The sequence below is a fragment of the Narcine bancroftii genome, chromosome 10 (genome assembly GCF_036971445.1).
Source record: "Narcine bancroftii isolate sNarBan1 chromosome 10, sNarBan1.hap1, whole genome shotgun sequence".
In the NCBI taxonomy this organism is placed as follows: domain Eukaryota; kingdom Metazoa; phylum Chordata; class Chondrichthyes; order Torpediniformes; family Narcinidae; genus Narcine; species Narcine bancroftii.
In genome coordinates, this window is record NC_091478.1 from 106,459,033 (window position 1) to 106,483,276 (window position 24,244).

Below are 24,244 nucleotides of genomic sequence, written 5' to 3' on the forward strand. Positions count from 1 at the left end.
CATTTGTGCCATTGCAGTTAGATCACTGGGATGTGACAAGAAACAAAAAGCTGGAAACCTGGAGAACCACACCAAGAGCTGGAGGAACTCGGCTGCTCGGGCAGGAACCGCGGTAAGCAACAGGCAGTCAAGGTTTCAGGTCCAAACCTCTTCATCAGTCAATGCAAGAAATTGGTGGGCGACCTCTGGCCAGGAGCAAGCAGTGCGGATAACGGCACTGGGACCTGCAGAAGGACCTCGCCCTGCAGCGTTAACTGTTGCTCTTTCCATGGGGGTGAGACAGGAGTGAGCTGACGAGGTGGGGCTGCAGGAGGCAGGGGGGTGCTGAGGTAGCCAGGGTGGGGGGGGGGAAGGGAGCCAGGGTGGGGGGGGAGGAAGGGAGCCAGGGTGGGGGGGGGGGAAGGGAGCCAGGGTGGGGGGGAAGGGAGCCAGGGTGGGGGGGGTGCTGAGGGAGCCAGGGTGGGGGGGGTGCTGAGGGAGCCAGGGTGGGGGGGGTGCTGAGGGAGCCAGGATGGGGGGGGTGCTGAGGGAGCCAGGGTGGGGGGGGGGGAGTGCTGAGGGAGCCAGGGTGGGAGGGGGCTGCTGAGGGAGCCAGGGTGGGGGGGGGCTGCTGAGGGAGCCAGGGTGGGGGGGGGCTGCTGAGGGAGCCAGGGTGGGGGGGGCTGCTGAGGGAGCCAGGGTGGGGGGGGCTGCTGAGGGAGCCAGGGTGGGGGGGGCTGCTGAGGGAGCCAGGGTGGGGGGGGGCTGCTGAGGGAGCCAGGGTGGGGGGGGCTGCTGAGGGAGCCAGGGTGGGGGGGGCTGCTGAGGGAGCCAGGGTGGGGGGGGCTGCTGAGGGAGCCAGGGTGGGGGGGGGGCTGCTGAGGGAGCCAGGGTGGGGGGGGGCTGCTTAGGGAGCCAGGTTGGGGGGGGTGCTGCTAAGGGAGCCAGGGTGGGGGGGGGCTGCTGAGGGAGCCAGGGTTGGGGGGGGGGGCTGCTAAGGGAGCCAGGGTGGGGGGGGGCTGCTGAGGGAGCCAGGGTGGGGGGGGGGCTGCTGAGGGAGCCAGGGTGGGGGGGGGGCTGCTGAGGGAGCCAGGGTTGGGGGGGGGGCTGCTAAGGGAGCCAGGGTGGGGGGGGGCTGCTAAGGGAGCCAGGGTGGGGGGGCGGAGCCGCGGTGAACCAGCCTCCTCTCGAATTGCCCTGACGGAAGGAGCCAGGATTGGGACGGGATCAGTTTCGCTCCTCTTCAGCTGCATTGGCCGCTGTTCACGTCAGTCTCCGTGTATCCGCAGTCACTGCGGACGAGCCGCGCTCCTTCAGACCGCCCCCCCACCCCACGGAATCTCCAGACCGCCCCCCCCCCCCCACGGAATCTCCAGACCGCCCCCCCCCCCCCCCCACGGAATCTCCAGACCGCCCCCCCCCACGGAATCTCCAGACCGGCCCCCCCGCGTCCACGGAGCGTCCGGACCGTCCACGGAACGGGAATCCCGCAGAAAGTCTCCTCCAGCAGCGAGAGACGGTGTAAGTGTGATTCATGTCCCATTCAGGGCTGCCCCGTCCTGGCTGCCCCGTCCTGGCTGCCCCGTCCTGGCTGCCCCGTCCTGGCTGCCCCATGCCCTTCATGCATCTGTTGTACCGAAGGCCGAGCAGCGGGTTCTGTTCTGAACAAGGTCTCCCCGAAAGGCCGGAACTTGGCATCAGGGCTCGTTCTCCTTCCAGCCTCTCTGGTCTTCGCCCCTTCTTTGGAGCTCAACCCCTACCCTCTCACCCTCTGCGTTTCTCCATCTATCTGGAGCCCCATCCTTCCACCTCCCCTCTTGTCTCATTCATCCAACGCAACCTCGTAAATCTGGGGATGTGGCTCTAACAGATCCTGAGGGATGTTACATTTTGTATCATAAATGGGAAGGAGCTTTTGCTGTTCATTATTATAAAGAGAGGATGATGAGCTCCTGAATCACTATAGAAATGTAGGAGCAGGGGGAGGCCAGCTAGCCTTTGGGCCTTTGGACCTCTGGATCTCCGCCAGTCGGTGTGTTTCTAGTTGATCCATCTCCTATTTCTACTTTCCCCCAGAGCCCTTGCTGTTTGACATAGAGTATTTTCATTGATTTTACCTCTACTACCTTCTATAGTGAAGAATTTCTTCTCAGCCCTGTGCCTTGACTTGTAGCCCAAGACTGATCCTTTGTTGTAGATGCCTAAACCAATAGAAACATTCACTCCACATCCAGTCAGTTTATCCCTGTAAGAACTTTGTTCCTTTCAATGAGGTTCCCTTTTATTCTTCACTGCCTAGTGGATTCAGTCTCTGCTTGTACCTCAGTCCTGGAATCAAATCTCATGAAACTTCACGGTACTCTATGATTACTTTCTCAGGTAAGAAAACCAAAACTGTACACAGTATTCCAGGTGTGATCTCACGAAGGCCAGTAGAATTGGAGCAAGACCTCCTTGTTTCTGTACTCAAAACTTCTTACTCTGAAGGGCAATAATGACCTTATTAATTGCTGGCTGCACCTGAATGTTTTTGTTCCAGGTCGTGGTGTAAAAGGACACCCAGATTCCTTCCTTGTCAACATTTCCAAATCAAAAACCATTTAGAAAGTAATCTTTGACTCTGCCTTTAAGTTCAACTTGCTGTAATACATCACTTCACATTTATCTCGATAGAACTCCATCTGCTACTCCTCTGCCCATCTCTGCATCCTGTCTATATCTTGTTGTAACCCACACAAATAAGGAGTTGCCAGTAAATATTAGGGAAGTTGAAATCTCACATAATAGTTTTGCACCACTGCAAAATTTGCCGTCTTATCTGCTGTGTGTCCTGCGGCCAATAGACAACTCCCAATATAGTGATCACTCCCTTCCTGTTTCTGACTTCCATTCACTCTGACGCAGTAGATACTCCTTCCACAATGACCTCCCTTTGAACAGCTGTGATACTATCCCTGACTCGTAATGCCACTCCACCCCCTCTTTTACCTCCATCCTATCCCTTTTTAAACATCTAAACCTTCATACCTGCATCAACCAATCCTATTGCATCAGCCAAGTCTCTGTAACAGCCACAATGTTGTAATTCCACGTACTGATTCAAGTTCATTTCCCTTTTTCCTATTACTTCTTGCCTTGAAATAAACACATTTCAAACCTTCTAACTAGCTACATTTAGGTTCCCTCTCACTCCCTGTCTTTCCTCACAATCTCACTACACATCGCATCAACCTTTCCATGCCCTGTCAATCTGGTTCCCATCCCCTGCCAAACTAGTCTAAATCTTACCCAACAGCTTTAGCAAACCTGTCCACCAGGATATTGGTCCCCTTCCAGTTAAGTTCTTTTTGTACAGATTGTGTCTTCCCCAGATGAGATCTCAATGATCCAGGAAGCTGAAACCCTGCCCCCTGCTTGAGCCAGTTTTGGTTTGATCATGGCAAGTTAATTTTGGATCAGATTGTAATTTTATGTCTGAGGTGACCTCTAATTGTTGCTTCAGAGGCAAGGTTTTATAATGTACACGGGCCAGAATAATGTATTTCATTTTCGTTCTTGCAGAAATCAATGTCACTGCCAATTTCATTAAATGCTCAGAAATCACAACAATTATCGTTAGCACCCAGGCATTAGATTTTGGGTTCCTATGGCAACAGTGTTCCACCATCTAATGATTGTGACCTAGATCTGCAGCAGTGCAGATCTTTTCAATTCAGCCGGTACATTTTGAAAGTGAGGACTGCTGCAATTGTCATTGCAGAGGCTTTAAAGAAACTGAGTTGTGGCTTGAAGAATACCCCACAAAAGGTGAGAATGGGAGGAAGTCCATGGAGCTGAATCTGGGACGACAGTGTTGCAAGGGTTCGTGTGGGTCCCACAGGTTAAGAATCAGACCAGAGGTACAAAGCACAAGTTTATTTTGGGGATGCAAATGGGGCAACAGGGTTGAAATGCTAAATGAACCTTTGCACACATACAATACGCAAGGGGTAAATGTACACTTTGGATAATGAGGGAGGAACTGACAGAAACTGGGGAAATTACTTAAGTACATACAATCAGTCGCCAGGATCAAGCTGATACTATGTGCCCTCACCCCTTGACTGGTATGGTCACAGCTCTTGCTACCTCTCCTTGGGACTCACTCCAACCCGGTGCAAAAGGTGATACGCATGCCACGAGGGGTCAAAAGAAGCAGAACAAAGTGGCACATGATCCTTTATAGTTCTGGGGGGCTAATCACTCAGGGAAGGCTAGGCCCCATTGGCTGCAGTGGCCAATGCTCGAAGCCAAGTACAGGGGCTCAGCAGGGGTCAGCCGAGGTGATTCACCTGGGCCAATTGGGTGAAGGTCAGGGCTGAGTCTGGGCAGGCTGCTTGGACTGCACACTGAGTGATTTAGATGGGCCAATTGCAATGGTCACCTTGATGGCTTGGGGTGACTCTTGACCTTGATTGACATGCGATGTTGTCCTCCGAATAGGAGCACAGCAGTGGCACCCTATAGTGGCCGCAGCCTCTCCATTACAGACCGGTACAACCTTTTGTACACGGGCACATTTCTATGTGGAACTGAAGGCATGAGGCTAGCCAATTGTTTGTATTTTGGGATTTTTAGAGTTGTATAAGCACAGAAACAGACCTCTCCTTGTCCATATCACAGGCTTCTCTACCTTGGAAATTCAAATTAGAATTGCGATCTTCTTGAATGCTGTGTTAGTCTCTGCTTCCACTCTAGTGCAGGGTACATTCCAACCAAAGTTTCTTTCTCAGAGCCCCTCCAAACTTCCTTCGTTTTACTTTAAACTGAGGCCATCTCCTTTGAGAAGCTTCTCAAAAAAAATCTTTCTATCTACCCTTTTCATTGCGCTTCATAATTTTGTACACCTCAGTAAAGTCCCTCTCTTCCTCCACTTAGAAAACAATCCAGTCTCTCCTCGAAACAGAAACACTGAATTGCATCCAATATCCTGGTGAATCTCTTCTGATTCCCTTCTAAATCGTTACGCCCTTCTGATAATCTGGTGGCTTGAAATGCACATAATTCTTCAGATGTAGCCTAACCAATTGAACCATAATTTCACGGTTCCTCTATTATTTGCTTTGATTAATGAATGCATGTGTGGACAGCCTTTTTCACCACCTATTCAACCAACCTGTGCTGCCACCTTCAAGAATCCGGTGACTTGTACACACACCTTAATACTCCTGAAGACCTTAATATTCAAATTAGTCTTCCCAAAATGCATTGCCTCTCACTTATCAAGATTAAACTGCTATTGTTTTGCTCATTTTACTAATTCAGTTTCATCCTGTATCCTGAGGCTTCCCTCCTTAATATTGGCAATGTGTCAATTTTCACGTAAATGTTGTGACTTTCCCACTGTGCTTGTCACCCTCTTGTCAATTATGTTACAAGGTAAGGGTCCCAGCATTGATTCCTATGGTATGTCACTGGCCATAGGTTCTCATCACATTTCCTTCCAGTGAGGAAATTTTCTATCATTACCCCATTTGTCCACATATTACTCTGGTCCGACCAATTTGGACTGATCCAGCAAGCCACATAGTTCAAAGGATGATGCCAGCATCGTTCACCACTTAAGAACCAGTGTGGGTTGAAAAAATTTATCTTCTTGTGATTTAATTTAATTCCTTTAAAACAGCTTAGCCTATGGGAAAAGGGCCGAAGATGGCATCAGCTTTTGAATTTGTACGTTAAGCCTTTGATGGGTGGAAATTCCAATTTTAGTTAAACTTCTTTGGGGCATGAGTGTCATCGGCAAGGCCAACAATTATTTTCCCACCTTGATTGTCCAGTGAAATGATGGTGGTGATCCACCTTTTCTAAAAGGCTGCTATTCTTCCACTGAAGGTCATTCACAATGCAGTTGAGTTCCAGATGGGGTGCTGTGTGGCTGAGAAGAGAATCTGCAGGTGGTGTTCTTGTGTGCCTAGTGCCCTGCTCTCACTAGTAGAGGTTGGAAGTTTAGAAGATGTCTTCAAACTAGTTTGGATGAATAATTGGAGTATATTTTATAGATGATACGAGCTAAAATCACTATATCTGTGATGGAGGAAATGAAGGCTTAGGATTGTAGCTGGAATGCTGGTCAGTGGTCACCTCCAGTATTGGTGATATGGACTCATCTAGGAAAGTGGCGAGTACCCTACTACATTTCTGACCTGTGATCTCCAGCTGCTACAAAGGCTTTTGGCTGTTAGGAGCTGAATCACTCAAGGTTGGATGCGCAACCTCTAATTTGTTTCTGTAATGGAGTTTCTGGATATTAATGGTAATGCCACTGAATGTCAAGGTTGGTAGACTCTTCTTGCTGCTGTGATCAGAGGATGTGATCTGTTTTCTGTCCACTATCCAGCCACAGTTCCATCAACTTGCTGAAAGTAAATGTCAGGATCATAAAGAAATACAAACTACTGAATCAAAAATTGAACATGTTGTGGAACCTTGCAGAAAATCAATCAGAATCTGGGAGATGATCAAAAAGTTTTAATTTCAGGTAAGCATCCTTAATTTCTCTGTTTTCATTCCTGATATTGCTTGGCCTGTTGTAGAGCAGTGTAACCGTGCTTTCTGCTTTCCTGATGTTGCTTGGCCTGTTGTAGAGCAGTGTAACCGTGATTTCTGCTTTCCTGATGTTGCTTGGCCTGTTGTAGAGCAGTGTAACCGTGCTTTCTGCTTTCCTGATGTTGCTTGGCCTGTTGTAGAGCAGTGTAACCGTGTTTTCTGCTTTCCTGATGTTGCTTGGCCTGTTGTAGAGCAGTGTAACCGTGCTTTCTGCTTTCCTGATGTTGCTTGGCCTGTTGTAGAGCAGTGTAACCGTGATTTCTGCTTTCCTGATGTTGCTTGGCCTGTTGTAGAGCAGTGTAACCGTGCTTTCTGCTTTCCTGATGTTGCTTGGCCTGTTGTAGAGCAGTGTAACCGTGTTTTCTGCTTTCCTGATGTTGCTTGGCCTGTTGTAGAGCAGTGTAACCGTGTTTTCTGCTTTCCTGATGTTGCTTGGCCTGTTGTAGAGCAGTGTAACCGTGCTTTCTGCTTTCCTGATGTTGCTTGGCCTGTTGTAGAACAGTGTAACCGTGCTTTCTGCTTTCCTGATGTTGCTTGGCCTGTTGTAGAGCAGTGTAACCGTGCTTTCTGCTTTCCTGATGTTGCTTGGCCTGTTGTAGAGCAGTGTAACCGTGCTTTCTGCTTTCCTGATGTTGCTTGGCCTGTTGTAGAGCAGTGTAACCGTGCTTTCTGCTTTCCTGATGTTGCTTGGCCTGTTGTAGAGCAGTGTAACCGTGCTTTCTGCTTTCCTGATGTTGCTTGGCCTGTTGTAGAGCAGTGTAACCGTGTTTTCTGCTTTCCTGATGTTGCTTGGCCTGTTGTAGAGCAGTGTAACCGTGTTTTCTGCTTTCCTGATGTTGCTTGGCCTGTTGTAGAGCAGTGTAACCGTGCTTTCTGCTTTCCTGATGTTGCTTGGCCTGTTGTAGAACAGTGTAACCGTGCTTTCTGCTTTCCTGATGTTGCTTGGCCTGTTGTAGAGCAGTGTAACCGTGCTTTCTGCTTTCCTGATGTTGCTTTGCCTGTGGTAGAGCAGTGTAACCGTGCTTTCTGGTTTCCTGATTTTGGTTGGCCTGTTGTAGAGCAGTGTAACCGTGCTTTCTGCTTTCCTGATGTTGCTTGGCCTGTTGTAGAGCAGTGTAACCGTGCTTTCTGCTTTCCTGATGTTGCTTGGCCTGTTGTAGAGCTGTGTAACCATGTTTTCTGCTTTCCTGATGTTGCTTGGCCTGTTGTAGAGCAGTGTAACCGTGCTTTCTGCTTTCCTGATGTTGCTTGGCCTGTTGTAGAACAGTGTAACCGTGCTTTCTGCTTTCCTGATGTTCCTTGGCCTGTTGTAGAGCAGTGTAACCGTGCTTTCTGCTTTCCTGATGTTGCTTGGCCTGTTGTAGAACAGTGTAACCGTGCTTTCTGCTTTCCTGATGTTGCTTGGCCTGTTGTAGAGCAGTGTAACCATGCTTTCTGCTTTCCTGATGTTGCTTGGCCTGTTGTAGAGCAGTGTAACCGTGCTTTCTGCTTTCCTGATGTTCTTTGGCCTGTTGTAGAACAGTGTAACTGCTTTCTGCTTTCCTGATGTTCCTTGGCCTGTTGTAGAGCAGTGTAACCGTGCTTTCTGCTTTCCTGATGTTGCTTGGCCTGTTGTAGAACAGTGTAACCGTGCTTTCTGCTTTCCTGATGTTGCTTGGCCTGTTGTGAGCTGTGTAACCATGTTTTCTGCTTTCCTGATGTTGCTTGGCCTGTTGTAGAGCAGTGTAACCGTGCTTTCTGCTTTCCTGATGTTGCTTGGCCTGTTGTAGAACAGTGTAACCGTGCTTTCTGCTTTCCTGATGTTCCTTGGCCTGTTGTAGAGCAGTGTAACCCGTGCTTTCTGCTTTCAGCACAAAAAAAAACATTTCTTTTATCAGGAAAAAAGCAAATGTTTTCCTTTCAAACCAATTTCCACATTATGTCCCTTTATAATTATTCTTGAATGGTATTTTCTGCTAATACCATCAGTAATTAAATTTGGTGAATTACATTAAGGTATGTAATGATTTTGGTCATTTGGAAGATAGCTCAGAGTAGAACCACCCTTTTCAGTTCCTTGCCTTATTCCCATGCTGACATGTCTGTCCATGGTCTCATACACTGGCAGACTGAGACCACTTGCAAATTGGAGGAACAACACCTTGCATTCCATCTGGGCACCCTTCATCCGGAGGCTTTAATATCAAATTCTCCAGTTTCTGTTAGCACCCACCCCCCATATCTTTCCCTGTGTTTCCTTTCCTCTCTCTTTCTCTCTCTCTCTCTCCCTCTCTCTCTCTCTCTCCCTCCCTCCCCCTTTTTCCCCTTTGACTCCTTTCCCCTATCTCTGCTTCCACAGAGCCCTGAGCAAACCCCCTCCCCCATTCAGTTCTCTCCTTTTTCCTGTGTCCCATTCATATCCAATTAACATCTTTTGTCTTGGTCTGTACTCCTCCCCCTGCCCATTCTTTTCTCCCCAATCTTTTAATCAGCATCTGCCTGCTTTTCACTCATTGTTATGAAACTAATACAATCTTATTAGTACTAATAAAGGAACAGCAATGGAAAGTTCACCAGACAGTGGTAAATTCAAAATAATAGTTTTTATTAAACTATTAACAACAAAACATTTCTTACTTATCTCTAAACTTAACTCTATCTTCAACCCCCACTCTATGTGTGTGTGTGTGATTAAATCACAAACTATTACAATTTAGGCTTGATTTTGAAATACTCAATTTTAAAGTCCAGTTTCAAACATCTTGCTGAATTTGAGGGTCTTTTTAAATCACAATTCAGAAGTAATTATGAAGCCCTTTTAAAGATCTCTTTAAACTCATGTCTTTTGATGAAAGATATTATTCACATGAGTGTTCTCCTCCCTTGCTTGGAGATTTTGGAATTTGTGTTCCACATGATGTATCTGCCCTCTTTATCTTAAAGAGACAGTCAGAAGTGGCCTTACTTATTTTAAAGCTATTGGTTTTGCATTCCCCTTTTGCGAGAGTAAAACACAAAAGTACCTTTTCTGGTTACTCTTTATTCAAAGAGACAGTGAAGTGACTTCTTTATGGCCACTGATTTTGTGTATCTCCTATGATAAGGAAAATACAATACAGAACAGCATCTCCTTCTCTCTCCAGAGACTATTCTTTTACCCTTGTGTCTTTCACAGGATGGTCAATTTCTTTGAACTGCTTTCAAAATGTCTCTGCCACCTTAATTTATGTTTCTCTGAAATAATGTGACCTGACATCATTACTGTTTTAGTTTCATTTCTTCCAAAAGCATGTTATGATAGACGGCATCTTCACATTCACAAACTTCTGACTTCATCTCTGTTTAAGTGGTTATGAATCTGAAAGTTTGAATCAGGTCATCCAAATAGTACTAGAAGGTTTATGGCTTTGTTTTTCTAGATGCGTGGACTTCGAAAATGAACTTTATAACTTCAATGGTATATCAGGAAACATGCTGTGACCTATGTGTGACGCTGTATCCAGCCCACAATTCCTTCACTAGAAATGTATTTAACTCTATAAGAAATATATAATTTGTAACTAAAGATTTTAACTTTAAAGATTAACATAAATCCGTTACACTCATACCTTGAAGAATGGCTCAGGCCCAAAAAATTGGTTATATATGTTTACAGCCCACGGTGTTTCTCCAGCACGTCTGTGTTTTTAGTCAGAGTTAAAAGAACCTTGGGTCATTCTTGATGGGGCCTGACGGTAGAAGGCTCAGTAGTAGTTACTCTTTTACCCTTCGACCACATTCTTACTGAGATTCACTGCCACAGTTACATGTTCTTCCTTGGTGCCCAGTTCTCACTGCTCCCATCGGTAGCAGTTACCAGTATCTCAGCGTCAGAAAGGAATTGGTTTAACCTCCCCTTTGCTTTGCCTGCTAGATTGAAACTTGCAATTTGGCATTATGGTAATGCCGTGTTGTCAGAGATCTGGATGAGATTTTAACCCAATTCCCAGTTTAGTTGTACGCCAACTTTTCAATTAGAAAGTAAACTTTGTGCTGGTCTGACTCGCATTCATCCTGCAAAATTAAATGCCAAAAAACCTGTTCAACCAATCAATTTTTTGGTGCTTTCAGTACCCAATGAACAATAATGATCTACTGTATTTACCTGCAAAGCAATGGCATTTTTTTTTGGAAGTACTTAGTTATTTGGGATATCCTAATGATAACATTAAAAAAAAACATTTTTCTGCTATTCTTAAAAATTGCATAGTGTCAGCTGTGGTTCTGTTCTCTTGGCTCTGAATGAGAAGTCCCAGTTTCAAATCTCACACCAAGCACTTAAGCACAACAGACCTGATTAGACCTGCATTGCAGAACTGAAGGAAACATGGTGAAGCTGCTGCCTTTCGGCTGAAATTTAAACTGAAACTGTGTCTGCCCTGGGAGTTGGACCTAATAGATCATGTGAGCCTATTTATAAAAGAAGGCACGTGAGCTCTTGACCCTAACTTGGCCAATCTTTTTAAATTCTTGATAGTCACTTTTTGCACCTACCTTGAGGAGGGGCTCAGGCCAGACACATTGGTAAGATATCCTTCCCTCCTCTGGACGCTGTGAGATCTGCTGAGTTCCTCCACCACTTTTTGTTTTTACGATATTTGTGAATTGGTGTTTATCAAATTGATATTCATGGGATTTTGCTGTGGATAGTGTATTTCCGATATAACAATTGTGACTGTACTTGAGGAACAATTCTTTGGAAATAATGACTTTGGGACCATGCTGACAGGAGTTTCTTGGGAGATTCCATTATAAATGCAAGTCTTTCTTTCCATAAAAATTTTACTTGAACTATGGATTGTCTGGTGTCTAAGACTTGGATATGTAAAGCTGAATTGTATTTACAATATCTTTTTGTACCCCTTCCTTTACACGGCTTGTGAAATTCTGAAAGAGCATACTAATCTATTTAGTGCCTGAGGATAAATTGTTTCATGGTTTAAAAAAGCAGCATCTATTGATCAGTCTTTGTTTACAAGAAATTGATTTGCTTTGCACATGGCCCAGAAATACACTGCCTCATCTGTTTACACATCTAACTTATAGATTTTGGGGTCCTGGCAGATACCGGTGAGAAAAGATGGGAAACTCTGAGAGTAGCTCACTGGACGTAGCTTGGCGAAGTAAATTTTCAACGGAAGAACAGACATTCCTGAGTGTTATATTTGATTCGATTTCTGGATCTGATACTGCTGAAGAAACAAAGGATGGAAAAGCTCCTCAGAAACAATTTACCCTGGCAATGTTAAAGGTAAATGTTTAAATGACTCTGGGAAATTTTATTACAGGTGTACCTCACTTTATGAAACTAGAGCATTCCTATGACACCTTTCGTAAGCTAAAATGGCATAAAGTGAAGACCCATTCACTACTATTGGAGGCTATTTTCATAAAAGCGGAAACCCATTCAAATCCTTTCATAAAAATGAACACGGCTTTCTTTGTAAAAGTGAATTCTTATAATTCGAAAAGTGAGGTATAACTGTTTAATGAATAAATTATTAATCCTGAGATTCTTTGCTGAACTTTCAAAGATACTAGACAACAAAATATAGGAGTACAAGTAGGCCATTAAGCCCATCGAGTCCACTCCACCATTCTATCATCAGCTGGTCCATTCTCCTCCTTGGTACCACTCCCCTGCATTCTCCCCAAAATCTTTGACACTGTAACTATTCAGGGTATGACTGGAGAAGCAATCCAAAATGTAAGTTACATAAAATCTCTATTTGTTTACAAAGCATGAATGTTCTGTTGCTTTCCTGTCTGTTTTTCTTGAAATCTTTCCCCCAAATGCAGCAGAACCAAGCACGTGATACAAACCTGGTGTTGTATAAAGTTAATCTATTACAGTAAAATACCCGTTATCCGGAATTCAGAACCAAGTAAAATCCACGTTATCCGGAATTCAAGAAACCAGCAAAAAAAAATCTCAGAAAATAAATGATTAAAAAATACAAGTTTAAAATTGGTGTCCCTGGCAGTTAGTTTGCCAATCATGCAACACACAATCTCAAGCAACCGGATAATTCACTTATCCGGCATCCACCAATCCCCATAGGTGCTGGATAACAGGAGTTTTACTGTATTACAGTTTGAACTACAATAGGGGTTTGTGACTTTATAATTCTATTACTGAGGCAGATTTTATATATAATAAGGTTTTGCATTAAAAATTGATTATGTTTGAGTGCTTAAGCCACATACTGGAGCAAAGCTCCAATGTTTGGACATGTCTATATGAAAGCAAATGGCATTGAGGCAAATTTTAACTTTATTTGATGAGTCCAAAATAAATTTCAGAATGTACCACTGCTGAATAGATCAAAGATGGCATTTAAATAGGCTCAGGCTTGGAGGAAATGGAACTAATGCAGGCAGAGGGGGGTTAATGTCATTGGGCAAACTGATCAACATGCACATTGAAAGCCAAAGAGTCTATTTCTGTGTTGTACAACTCTAATATTCTGACGTACCAGCATGGAGAGCATTGCAAGAGCAGGTCTGGTTTTATACTAAATCATCTTCACTTGCCTTTTCCATGTATATCAATCATCTAAAGCAGCCATTCTCAATGGGAGCTCTACAGCCCCCTGGGCCAATGGTACATTTAAGTAAAAGCCTTGTGGTGTGTCAGTGGTTGCACAGTGGGCCGCATTGATGCTACCATAAATAAATAAATAGATGGATAAATAGACAAATAGATAATAGAGAGATAGATAAATGAATGAATGAGGTAAATATGAAGATGCATTTCGGGTCAGGAAAGGGATCTTCAAATCTGGAAATGCATCAAAAATCACGTTAGTCATTAAAATGACACAAAAAACCCATAAAAGTCAAAAAGGAGAAAAAAATTAAGCACAATGAAAACTAAATATCTCAGCCCAAAACAGACAGCAGTGAGAGGGGCAGGTCACAGAGAGAGAAAGAGACATAGAGATGGGTTTATGCACAGATAGGGGGAGAGGGCAAGAGTCTCGGGGAAAGGGTTGGGGGGTAGTATCACGCGGGGGGGGTCTCCAGTGTAGAGGGCAGGGGGGTTGTATCCACAAGAGGGCGGAGGGGTGGCTCCAACATACTGAGAGCGGGGGAGCCGTGCACAGATGGGTTGGGGGGGGAGCCTCACACCGAGAGGGCAGCCGCGCACCGGGCAGGATAAATTTGGTACTGTAGGTTGCCCACCTTTGCCCTACACCCTCTTTACCACCCAATCTTCTTGTGTTGCCACTTTCAGAGAGCGAAGGACTTGCTCCCCGAGATCCCGCTATCCACGGATCCTCCTGTGTACTTTCCTCTTGCATTTGATCTACCAAAGTGCATCACTGTCAACCTATTCTTGTTCTGATCCTACCCTGGCCCATCACATTCTCCCCAGGGTTCCCTACAACTGCCTTCCCTCAGCTACTAACTCTTAAAAGACACGTAATGGTAATTAATAGTGATTATTTAGCTTGACACCTGCACCTTTTGGGAATGAGGAGGTGACCACTTGGTCACAGGAGAACAGGCAAACTGCACCAGAGGTCAGGACAGAACCCAGGTCACTGAAGCTTTGAGCAGCAGCTCCACTAGGTTCACCACTGCATGGCCGCAAATTTGGTAACGGTGGACGATGTTGTTTTACTCTCTAGGCATATGTTCATACAGCAGCAGGCGGCAGCATGGTTATTCGATTCTACAATGGAATGAGGAGCATTCCAATAAAAAAATCAAGCGTTGCCGACTCTATAAGCAAGAAACAGTTCCTTTCCTTTCTTTATTATACCATGCGAGGCAGCGCTGAAGAAAGAAGCTCCATCATTCATCGGATGATTTCCGTTGATCCTGATGGGCCAGTGACAAGAAGGCAAGTAAAAGAGGTAAAGCCCTGATTCTCTACAATGGTGCTGCTGTTTGGATGGAAATAGTGACTTGTAGAGTTCCTCCAGGACTTTGTATATTTTACAAATTTAAATTGGAAATTTAGAAACAGGTCCATCTGGCCCAAAAACCTGTGTCGTCCAATTAGCCCAATTAACCTAAATTAAAAACACAACACTGGAGAAACAGCAGGTCAAACAGTGTCTTTTATAAAACAAAGATAAAAGTCCATAAGCAGTGTTTTACGCTTGAACCCCTTCATCAAGGTATGAGCAAAATTTCGCTAAAATGTGAAATGCTAAAATTCTCTAAAATGTGAAATAATCCTCCTGGATAACGGCGACATCAGTAATATGTAGAAACTGATTTAACATGATCTGATTTGACGCAATGGCTCTAGTGCCCAGGGTCAGTACATGAGGAAAATGCTTTAAACCAGCCATTCTCAACATTTTTGTAGCCCCCTTAGGCCTCTGCTCAAAGTTTATGGGCCCCCTTCCTTGTGAAGCATCATGTTTCTGTACTACTTCTCTCCTATCATGTAAAAAAACATTAAAAAAAATTATGTTACATGAAGTAAAAAGTAAACAAGGCTGTTACTTAAATGTGCCGTGGCTCCAGGGGTCGGTCGAGCTCCCATTGAGAATGGCTGCTTTATATGGTTGATGTACATGGAAGGCTGGACTTAGCCTGTGGAGAGAGAGGGAGTTAATGTTTCAAGTCAGTGATCTATTGAAACTCTCAGTAATTTTGGTGAGCTGTCATCACAGATCAAATAGAATTTATTTGTCTTGGAATTTAAAATTTGACCCGTGCATTTGATCAATAATTCACAACCCAATCAATCTTGCCTTGCTTTTTTTCTTCCCTGAAGTATATCAGAATGTCCAATCCACAGTATTTCTTACCTGATTTAAAGCACCTTCTGCCCAAAAGTATCTGGAGCTTGTGTGTACATTCCAAAATTGTCACCTCATTTGTGGTGACATAATGTGGAAAGAAGATGAAGAAATCTTTCCAGGTTTGAGGCCAGTTCTTGTGTTCCATTTTATGTCGATCAATTTGTATCACGTGTACTCTGTGATGGATCTGTTTTAGTCAGCTTTGGTTTTATGTCCCTATGTAGTTCATCGAAGATATGATCGTGTCAGTGATTCACTTGTTGCAACATGAGAAGATGCTAAAGGGATGGAATGTGGAGAAAACTGGAGATTACAATTTGGGTATAACGCGTCTGACTGCTTACCTGATGTCTGAGTTGAAGGCTGAAGGTATTGAACAATTGGGAATTGTTATATGATCCCTTTTAGCAACTTGTTCAAATTTGCAATAAAGTTGTCAGGAAATAAAAACTCATTTGTAGCAATGTCCTTTTATAGATGTAAAGGAAATTTAAGAGTGTCCCTGATCATTTTAGCTGAAGTATTGTAGAAAAGCTACAAACATACCAGCATATGAGCAGATATTGGTTTATTGAGAATGGCTGCTTTATATGGTTGATGTTTATTGAAAAATACAAACTTAACAATTTCCAAAGTAAGGCTGGGTTATTTCTTGAAGCAGTTTCTTAGAAGGTCTCAGGATCAAGATGCCACAATTATTATTTCAAAGAGGACAATCACTTTGCATAGGTTACTGATTGAAGTAGAGACCTTGCTGGTTTATCACATGCTCCAAAGCAATGTACCCCTAACCTACTGGAGAAATCAATATCTGATTTTTAAATTGACTGTCATTAATGGTTGAAACTTAGAGCAAAATTTGAGCATTTTAAAAATAGCCATTTCCTTGCTTTGCCTGTGGGAGCCAGACACTGAGATTATCTAAAAGTTTTCAGTGTGTATACTTCCCCTTACCCCCCAACCTACCTCCCTCCTCTCTCTGACAGCTCGCTACCCAAAATAAAAACTTTGTCATGGTCAGAAAATGAAAGAAAAAATTGCAGTGTGTACATCTTAAAAAAATTAGGGATTGCATGGAATGAATTCAGCAGGTCAGCCTGTGAAAAGAGAAACCTGCTTTAATGCTGCAGGTAAAAGATCCTCCACCCTGATCTAATTAAAGTTAACTCTTGTTTCTTTTTCTGCAGATGTTCCCTGACCTGCTGAGCCTTTCCCTTGTTTTCTGTGTCTGCAGTTCCTTTTGATAATCACTAATTTGCATGTTAACCCTTTCAAGCAGGAAATGTTTTTCATACTGTTCTAATCAAAGCCATTTATGATTTTAACTGTCAAGTTTGCTTTTTGCCATCTCTGATCTTATGAGAACAGCTTCAGAGCAAAATATAAAGTGAATGTTTTAGTATATTGTCATGGCCCCTCAGCACTATGCTGGAGAATCATTTTGGCATATCCTGAATTCGTTGCATGGAAGGTAGTCAGATCTGATTTAAAAAAAATCTTGTGTTAAAGTCTGGTTAATGCTTCTGAATCAGCCATCAATGATTTTTTTCTCCTCATTCCTTTGACAGGTGAAGACCTGTCTGCAGAGAAGTTACATGCTGTAGAATTTGGGCAGAGTGAATTGAAGGACTGGGTGTACAGAGTCTCTCATATTCCTAATTTTCTCCATGCACTAATCGCATTGGCCCTTCATCTAACAAAACCACAGTACCACGGAGAATTCTTCAGTGCAACTCAGGTGCTGCCACAGTGTCTGGGTATAAAATATACAGGGGTGTTTACTGTTTTGGACATCCCTTCAGTTATTTATCTCAAGTCCAACTTACCTTCAGAGAACCAAAGCCAATGGAAGCTGCTGTTCTCATCTCAAGCCCACGGAGAAAGTTTCTCTCGGTTTTCCGTTCAGATTCTTCACAAAGGACCAACATTGTTGATTGTAAAGGATTCGTTTGGATACATCTTTGGTGGTTTTGCCTCCTGCAGCTGGGAGTTAAAGCCACAGTTCCAAGGTATAATATTGATGGTGTGATGTGTAATCAGGAGATGTTCTTTTTCTCTAAAGCTAATTTTATGTAGCAAATTCTGATCCTGGTCTGATTACTAACCCAAGGGGTAATAAATTTACAATGCCTGACAAAACCCTAAGGGACATTCAACTTGTTCTAAATGGCAAGCATCCAAGTGCCAGGTTTATAATTGGTGCAGAGTGTTACACAAGTATTATTACAAATACTTGTGCAATAATAGCGGTAACTGTCTGTACAAATTTGCATTTAAAGTTGTGTTTTTTTTTCGGATGCCCATAAGTTCATCTTTTTACCACCAAGTTCTAGAAAGGAATGTGTGTGCAACCTGTAATCTCGACGTAAAAATGTTTCTGTAACTCATCATCAATAATTTTCCATAATGTCAACATTTTTGAGCTCAGTCCTCTGGATATTCTTTCAAAGTTTATTTACTTTCATGCATTTATAATTTCTCACCCTCATGGCAGAGATGAGCAAAGTGAGTTTCGAGTAGTTTGCTAAAACTTTGTCATTAGATAAATTCACCCTTTTTCCCTCTGCAACCTCTCAGAGACACCTTGTGTGGGCCTCACTTCATTTAGATGTGAACATTGGCAGTGAAAAATGGGAGTGGTTCCGATTACCTTCTGTACAGCAAGTGCACCTCCCCCTGAGGTGGACTCGCTCTGTTAGTTAATCACTTATTGTTCTCTGGCAGCACAGATGGGTTGGCTATTCAAATTGCAGGAACTCTGGAGTCTCTGTTCTCTCAGAACAACTGGAAATTTAACCAGGTTCAAACAGATTAGCAAGGGCATCACAGTTAGCGCAATGCCTTTACAGCGCCAGTGACCGGGACCGGGGTTCCACTCTTGTGCTGTTTGTACGTTCTCCCCATGTCTGTGTGGGTTTTCCCTGGGGCTCCAGTTTCCTCCAACCATTTGAAACATACCATGGGTGTAGGTTAATTGGGTGTAAATTCAGCAGCATGGACTCGTGGGCCGAAATGGCCTGTTACCATGCTGTATGTCTAAACCTAAAATTTAAGTTCTAAGATGGTAGCCTGAGGCAGCAATAATCATCTCTGGTTTTAGTGGCACAGATTGGCATTCCCTCTGAATAAAACTTGATTTATATATATTTTTTAATCCATATTCCAGATTTGAATATCAAGAATGGTATTCAAAGAAAGGTCTTCAATTTAAAATGAATTTTGATTATTTGCGGAGCAAAAACCTCATTCCATTGCCCGGTTATTGTTCTTTTGTAGGCATGCCTCAGTGCAGCCAGTTCTGCCTGCTTTTCAGAGGTCAGGAAGACCTGCACTGGATTTTGTAGCACATTTCTTCTGGTGTCTTGTCAACGTGCCTTTCTGCCCATACCATCACAAACAGGTTGTCCGGTTTAGACAGATTATTTATTGGCTGGTTTTGAAATCTTGATGTGTGCAAATTGCTGTTCTATTTTCAGATATGATATTACTTCAGAAAGCGACTAACCTTTTTGGGACATTGTGAAGCTGTGATGAATGGTTGTAAAAAATGTAAACCTGCTCTTTTACACTATCATAAAATAATTTTATTTTTCATTTGTTGGTATATTTTGCAGGGGATAGCAAATGCTTTTTATTTACTCTAAGTCCACACCTGGGGACCTTCAACTCTACAGGTTACAATGACCACTTCATGTACCTCAACCATGGCCAACAAACCATGCCAAATGGACTTGTAAGTATTCAGCTAGCCTAACTTCACAAGAAACTCCTCGAGTATATCAGTATTGGGTGCATTTGATGCCATTCATTCCAATACTGTGGAGGTTTGCTTATCTTGTAGTGATGGTATATTTTGTAATTGACTTATGAGGCCTGTACAAACGAAGCCTATTCATTCCCTGGGGATGGTCCCTAATTGTAAAACATTGTTGAAGATATTTGGATGTGTACCAGATGTGTGATTACTAACCTTGTTCTGTTGGAGTTTTAGAATGATGGGTTATATATGTTTGCCATCATCTCTTATCTTTTTCACCCTAGTCCAGAGTGAAACTTCTCTAACCTTTTCACAGCTCTCACCTCTGTGCATTTGGGATTCTTCTTCATTTTACTCGGCACACACATATTGCTGTAAGCCTCAGGCCAAATCTGCATGTGACTTCTCAAAATTCTAAAGACCAACAATTTTATCAATTTTTATTTTAGCTGTGATCTATTTTGATATTTATTTTGAAAGTCCCAGTTACATAAGACAGGCCTGGGGCAGCAAATTGTTGCTGTTCTTTCTTGAACAATTAAAAACCAAATTTGAGATTGGTACAACATGAAGGGATTGCTGCTTTTTTGGAGATGCTATTTTTCAAAGGTAGTATTTTCTGAGGTCTCATTTACACTCTCAGATGGATCTTTATTTGAAAGACTCACATGATGTTCTGGTTAATATGTACTCATCAGTAGTACTAAATCAGGGGGAATGAGGTCATTGACCGTTGTGGTTAATGGGAACACTCTCATAACATTTCCCATATGATAACAGTGAGAACATTTCATGCTTTTGGCTGTGAAGTGTTTTGACATGTTTTAAAAGCAATGTGAATAGTTCTTTCTAATTACAAAACTGACTTTAAACCATTCGGCATGATATGATAAGAGGGTTTTTGTGTATTTGTTCAGATCAGAATCTGATTTAACATTTTACATTGGGCTGTCATGCATTTAATTGTATTTGAAGGCATTTGCCGTACTTTATAGATGCAGTTTTGATGCCTTTAAGCCAAATGAATGTTATTTAAAAAAGGCAAGCAAGTGAAACCACAGACTAGAGTGTGTGGAAACTCCTAATTGACTCAAAGAGGTATGTTTAAAATGTTCTGCTTGCAAAATGTGACAAATTTTATGTTGAAACTGAAATAATCAAACTGACTTTCTTCTGTGCTGCTACAGGGTATGGGAGGGCAGCACAGTTATTTTGGATTGTGGATTGACAGTAACTATGGTCAAGGCCACAGCAAAGCCAAGCCACGGTGTACAACCTATAGTAGTCCTCAGTTGTCGGCTAAGGAACACTTCACTGTTGATACTCTGGAGGTCTGGATGGTGGGAAATCCTCCCAAAAATGATCTGGTAGGTTGGAGCTTAGAACATGTGCTCTGATCAACATTCATGTTAGTCATCATCAGTCAATCAAATTGACGTTAGTTTCAGGATTTCTGCAGATGCACCTCTGAACATTGAGGACCTGACACAGGTGTCAATAACACAACCAGCAAGCCCAATAAGTCAATGGTATTCAATGGCCACATGCTGTAGACATACAACCTCCTTACTGCGCCGGATTCGAACCCTGGCACTGGCACCGTAGCTATCTACTACATTAACTGTTCATTAAAGTAGGCATTTTAAAGAACTCAGGTCCCTAATTAATTATAGCTCTCCATGCAGTGAGAGTTGCAGAAGAAGACTTCTTTTACTGGCCTACTTTTTTTCAACAGAATATTCTCAAGCTGAATTTATTGGTACAGCTCATGGTCAAAGTTTGTTTCAGAGTTTGTATCAAGCATTCTTGGCTAGAATTTGGATCTATTTGTATAAAAGCTGTTTTGTACGTATTTGATTGCGCCAACAATTGTTTGGGAACTGGTTGGTGCCCAATGGGAAATTGACCAGTGCCCTCCTGAATGTAATTGCTTTTACTGCTACTGATATTGCTGAGCAACAGGTCACACATTGTCAGCAAACATTGGAGCTTTCATTGAAAATCTATCCTTTTTCTGCTGAGCGAAGCGATCTCCCAATCTGTGCCCAGTTTCTCTGATGTAGAGGCCACAAAGGGAGCACTGAATGCAGTAGATCACTCCTGCGGATACACGAGTGAAGTTTTTCTTTACTTCAAAGGACTGTTTGGGGCCCCAAATTGTGGTGAGGGAAGAGGTGTGGTACTTACAGCTCCAGGATTGTGATTGGTGGGGCAGAATGAGTGGACGAGGGAATCACAGAGGGAGTGGTGCCTTCATGATGTTCCTACAGACATTGTCGCCTATGGACGCTGAAAAGACCAGCTGAGTTCCTCAAGCATTTCGGTGAGTTTTTACTACAGTCACAGCTTCTACAGACTTCCATGTCTCAACTGTGATTGGGAACTCTTTGCTCATGACTCAGGATGGAAAACACTGGAACCACTGGCCTTTTCACTAATTTGCAATTTTGTGGGGTCAGCTGATGGTAGCACCAGTGTAATGAATGAAAGAAATGTGAACCACAGTCAGCTCCTTAAATTCTCAATGCCAATCCTGTTATTTTTTTTTATTTCTTAAGGATTTTTGCAAGCAAGATGTTTTGCAGTCTTTCAGAATGGGGTTTATTTGGAGATTTGAACAAAGAGCTTTGTACAGGTGCAGAGATTTAAGTCTGGATTTCAAAGCTGACGGGGAATGAGTGAGAGGACCTTGCAGAAGGCGAGTTAACAAAGAGTGTGGAATTGGTTTAGCCTGTTGGTTAAAATCTCTCTGAGAAAGAAAGTGAGGTGTTTGAGAAATTGTGATTTTAAAAATAAGTCTAGAGATGGCATTCTCTTTTGAATGATCTTTTTGCCAGGAATATATTTGGTGAAATTTATCAGTTTTTAAGAAAAGTTCTGGTTACTATAGTTCCAGATGTTTAATTCTGAGCACAATTTACTTTGGAAGGCTTACAAAATATTTCAGGAAGGCTGAAAGATTGGCAAAAAGGAACTTCTTTGGAGGAAAAGAAAAAGAATGTTGATCATATTACTGATTGGTTTTACTTGGGGATAAGTGGCCAATCCTGACTGCTGGAATTATTGGAAAATCTTCCGCTAATCTTGCATTGTTTGGGAGCTCCTCAGAATTGCTAATTGATCTGAGTATTTTTGATAACAACTTGGACATCTCTAGCTCACACCCTCAGTGCTTTCAAGATAAACAGGAAAGCTTCATTAGTGATGGATTTGACATTGTTATATTTAAATTGCAGCTGGTACAATCAAATATTCTCATTTCCAAAACATGAAAAGTTCTTCTTCAAAACGTGCCATATCTTAGGAAATGTCAGAGCCTAATCTTGATTTTGTTTTTTCTGTCTTTTATGTTTCTTTTCTAGTGGATGACTTTACAAGTTTTGAGCTTTGAAATATAGATTTGGTTTTAATATAATCCATTGTTAACTATGCTTCTTGGTGGTCTGTGATCATCATTCAAGGTAGTTTAATTATAGCACCATTCATTGTTTTGAAGTTAAAGTATTCTGAAGCATCAATATTTTATTTCTTGGCATTCTTGATTATGGGGTTTCTGAATCATACATATTTAAAATGACTTTCAACTAATGTACTTGAATTCAAGTTCAACAGTAAATTGTGCTTTCTGCTTCCAGTCGAAGACCAAGAGTGTGCTGGACACTGACCCTGAAGCTCGGGCCTTGCTGGAAATGGTTGGAAAAACAAGGGTGAGTGATGGACTACGAGATCCAGGTGGAGTTGATGAGGAAGAATGAAGTGATTCCTGAAAGCAAAATGTAGATTGAAAATGATATTGTTGGACAATCTCACCAGTATCCCTTAAAGAGAAATTTTAAGGCAATTAAATGACTATCAGAATAATTAAACATGTAAAAATTTGCAGGGTAAAAAACACAAGGATAGGAAGATATGCAGAACCTTTATTGGGAAAAGATATTTCACTGAATTTATTATACCAAAGGAATGAAATTATTGTAATTATAAGTTGTCATTTGGAAGCAAATCTAGAAATAATTTGTACCAGATTCATACTTGCCTTGGAAGGATATAGTGCAGAATTTGTATTTTTTTTTTCTGATCATCAAATTGGTTGATATTGTTTAATTATCTGATTGTATTTTATGTAATGCTAGTATCCATAAAAAAACATTATTTAATACAGCAGCAGAATGAATTGTAATGTTTTAATCCATGAGAAATAGCTCAGCAAGTTTCACTGTTTAAAGAGATTACATCTGTCCTCAGTATTGAAACATTTATGTTGCACCTATTAAAATAAGTCATGTTCTTTGACATGGTTTTGAGATCGTCTGAATACAATTCATAACTTGTACAGCCCTTCAAACTAATTTATGAATATTAGTTGCTCACAGCCAATAGCTTCCCTTTATTTTCATCTGTTCACTGACCTTTAGGTTTGTAGGAGTCCATATAATGTGCTCCATGAGGAACCTTTGGAGCACATGAGTGGGGGTGGGGGGCATTACATAACTACAAAAGATACAATGTGTTAGGGAGCCTTTTCAAAAACATTATCAATATTTTCTTGCCTTATCCCTGACTCCCTCAAATTTGAATCTCTTTTGAAATCGTTCAGTGACTGTTCCAGATCCACCACCCTCAAGAGGATTTCCCACCCCCCCCCCATCTCAGCCTGAAATTGCCTATCCGTTCATTCTCAAAGTCTGACCCTTGGTCCTGACGTCCAATTAGGGAAACATCCTCTCTTCCCCCACCATGTCCTGTAGAAAGTTTGTAATTTAGAGAATGCCAGGAGCGTCACTGGAAAAACTGAGTAACAAAGGTTTAAATGTTTATTTATTTATTTAGTCATGAAGAGGTAGGAATAGTAGAGGGTTAAGCGTCTATCTATTTATATGTGTAAAGGGGCTGGGGCAAGTAGTTTTAAAGCTCCGTCAATTTATTTATTTAGACGTGTAGCGACCAAGGTCGGGGAAGGGGCCTAGTGCACAGGTGCACAATGTCAGTTGGGCAGCAGATTTAAAAAGCACAGCTTCCTTTGGTTTTCAGTTGGTTTACAATTTAGGGTTAAATATTTGTGATTTGAGGCAGTGATTGGATCAGTGGCTGCAAGTGTGAGGAATTGAGAAAATAGTCTCGAGCTGAACATTAGATC

General features: G+C 42.5%; 2 protein-coding genes across 10 annotated transcripts in view; one reads left to right on the plus strand and one right to left on the minus strand.

Annotated features, from left to right (window-relative positions):
- The window catches only part of klhl36 (kelch-like family member 36), a 149,617-nt gene extending 146,232 nt beyond the window's left edge, over window positions 1-3,385 (minus strand). The window contains exon 1 of one of the 2 annotated variants that reach the window (XM_069902181.1): window positions 3,268-3,385. The gene's annotated coding sequence lies outside the window, so the exon portion shown is untranslated. Of the gene's footprint in view, window positions 295-3,267 lie in introns of those variants that run through there. The other variant, XM_069902180.1, reaches the window with a different exon arrangement.
- meak7 (MTOR associated protein, eak-7 homolog) lies at window positions 54-23,400 on the plus strand. Of its 8 annotated transcripts, XM_069902184.1 has the most exons (11): window positions 1,363-1,500; window positions 2,279-2,358; window positions 6,359-6,499; window positions 11,632-11,836; window positions 14,220-14,447; window positions 15,575-15,719; window positions 16,919-17,359; window positions 18,965-19,083; window positions 20,295-20,474; window positions 21,246-21,430; window positions 22,743-22,829. In XM_069902184.1, the coding sequence occupies exons 4-10, from the start codon at window positions 11,666-11,668 to the stop codon at window positions 21,411-21,413; spliced, it is 1,452 nt and encodes a 483-aa protein (XP_069758285.1). In that variant the 5' UTR covers window positions 1,363-1,500; window positions 2,279-2,358; window positions 6,359-6,499; window positions 11,632-11,665; the 3' UTR covers window positions 21,414-21,430; window positions 22,743-22,829. The 8 variants fall into 8 exon arrangements, with proteins under 8 accessions (XP_069758288.1, XP_069758289.1, XP_069758291.1 ...); XM_069902187.1 differs by lacking the exons at window positions 1,363-1,500; window positions 2,279-2,358 and adding an exon at window positions 54-112; XM_069902188.1 differs by lacking the exon at window positions 2,279-2,358 and having other exon boundaries at window positions 1,362-1,500; window positions 11,650-11,836.
- Window positions 23,401-24,244: the final 844 nt, after the last annotated feature.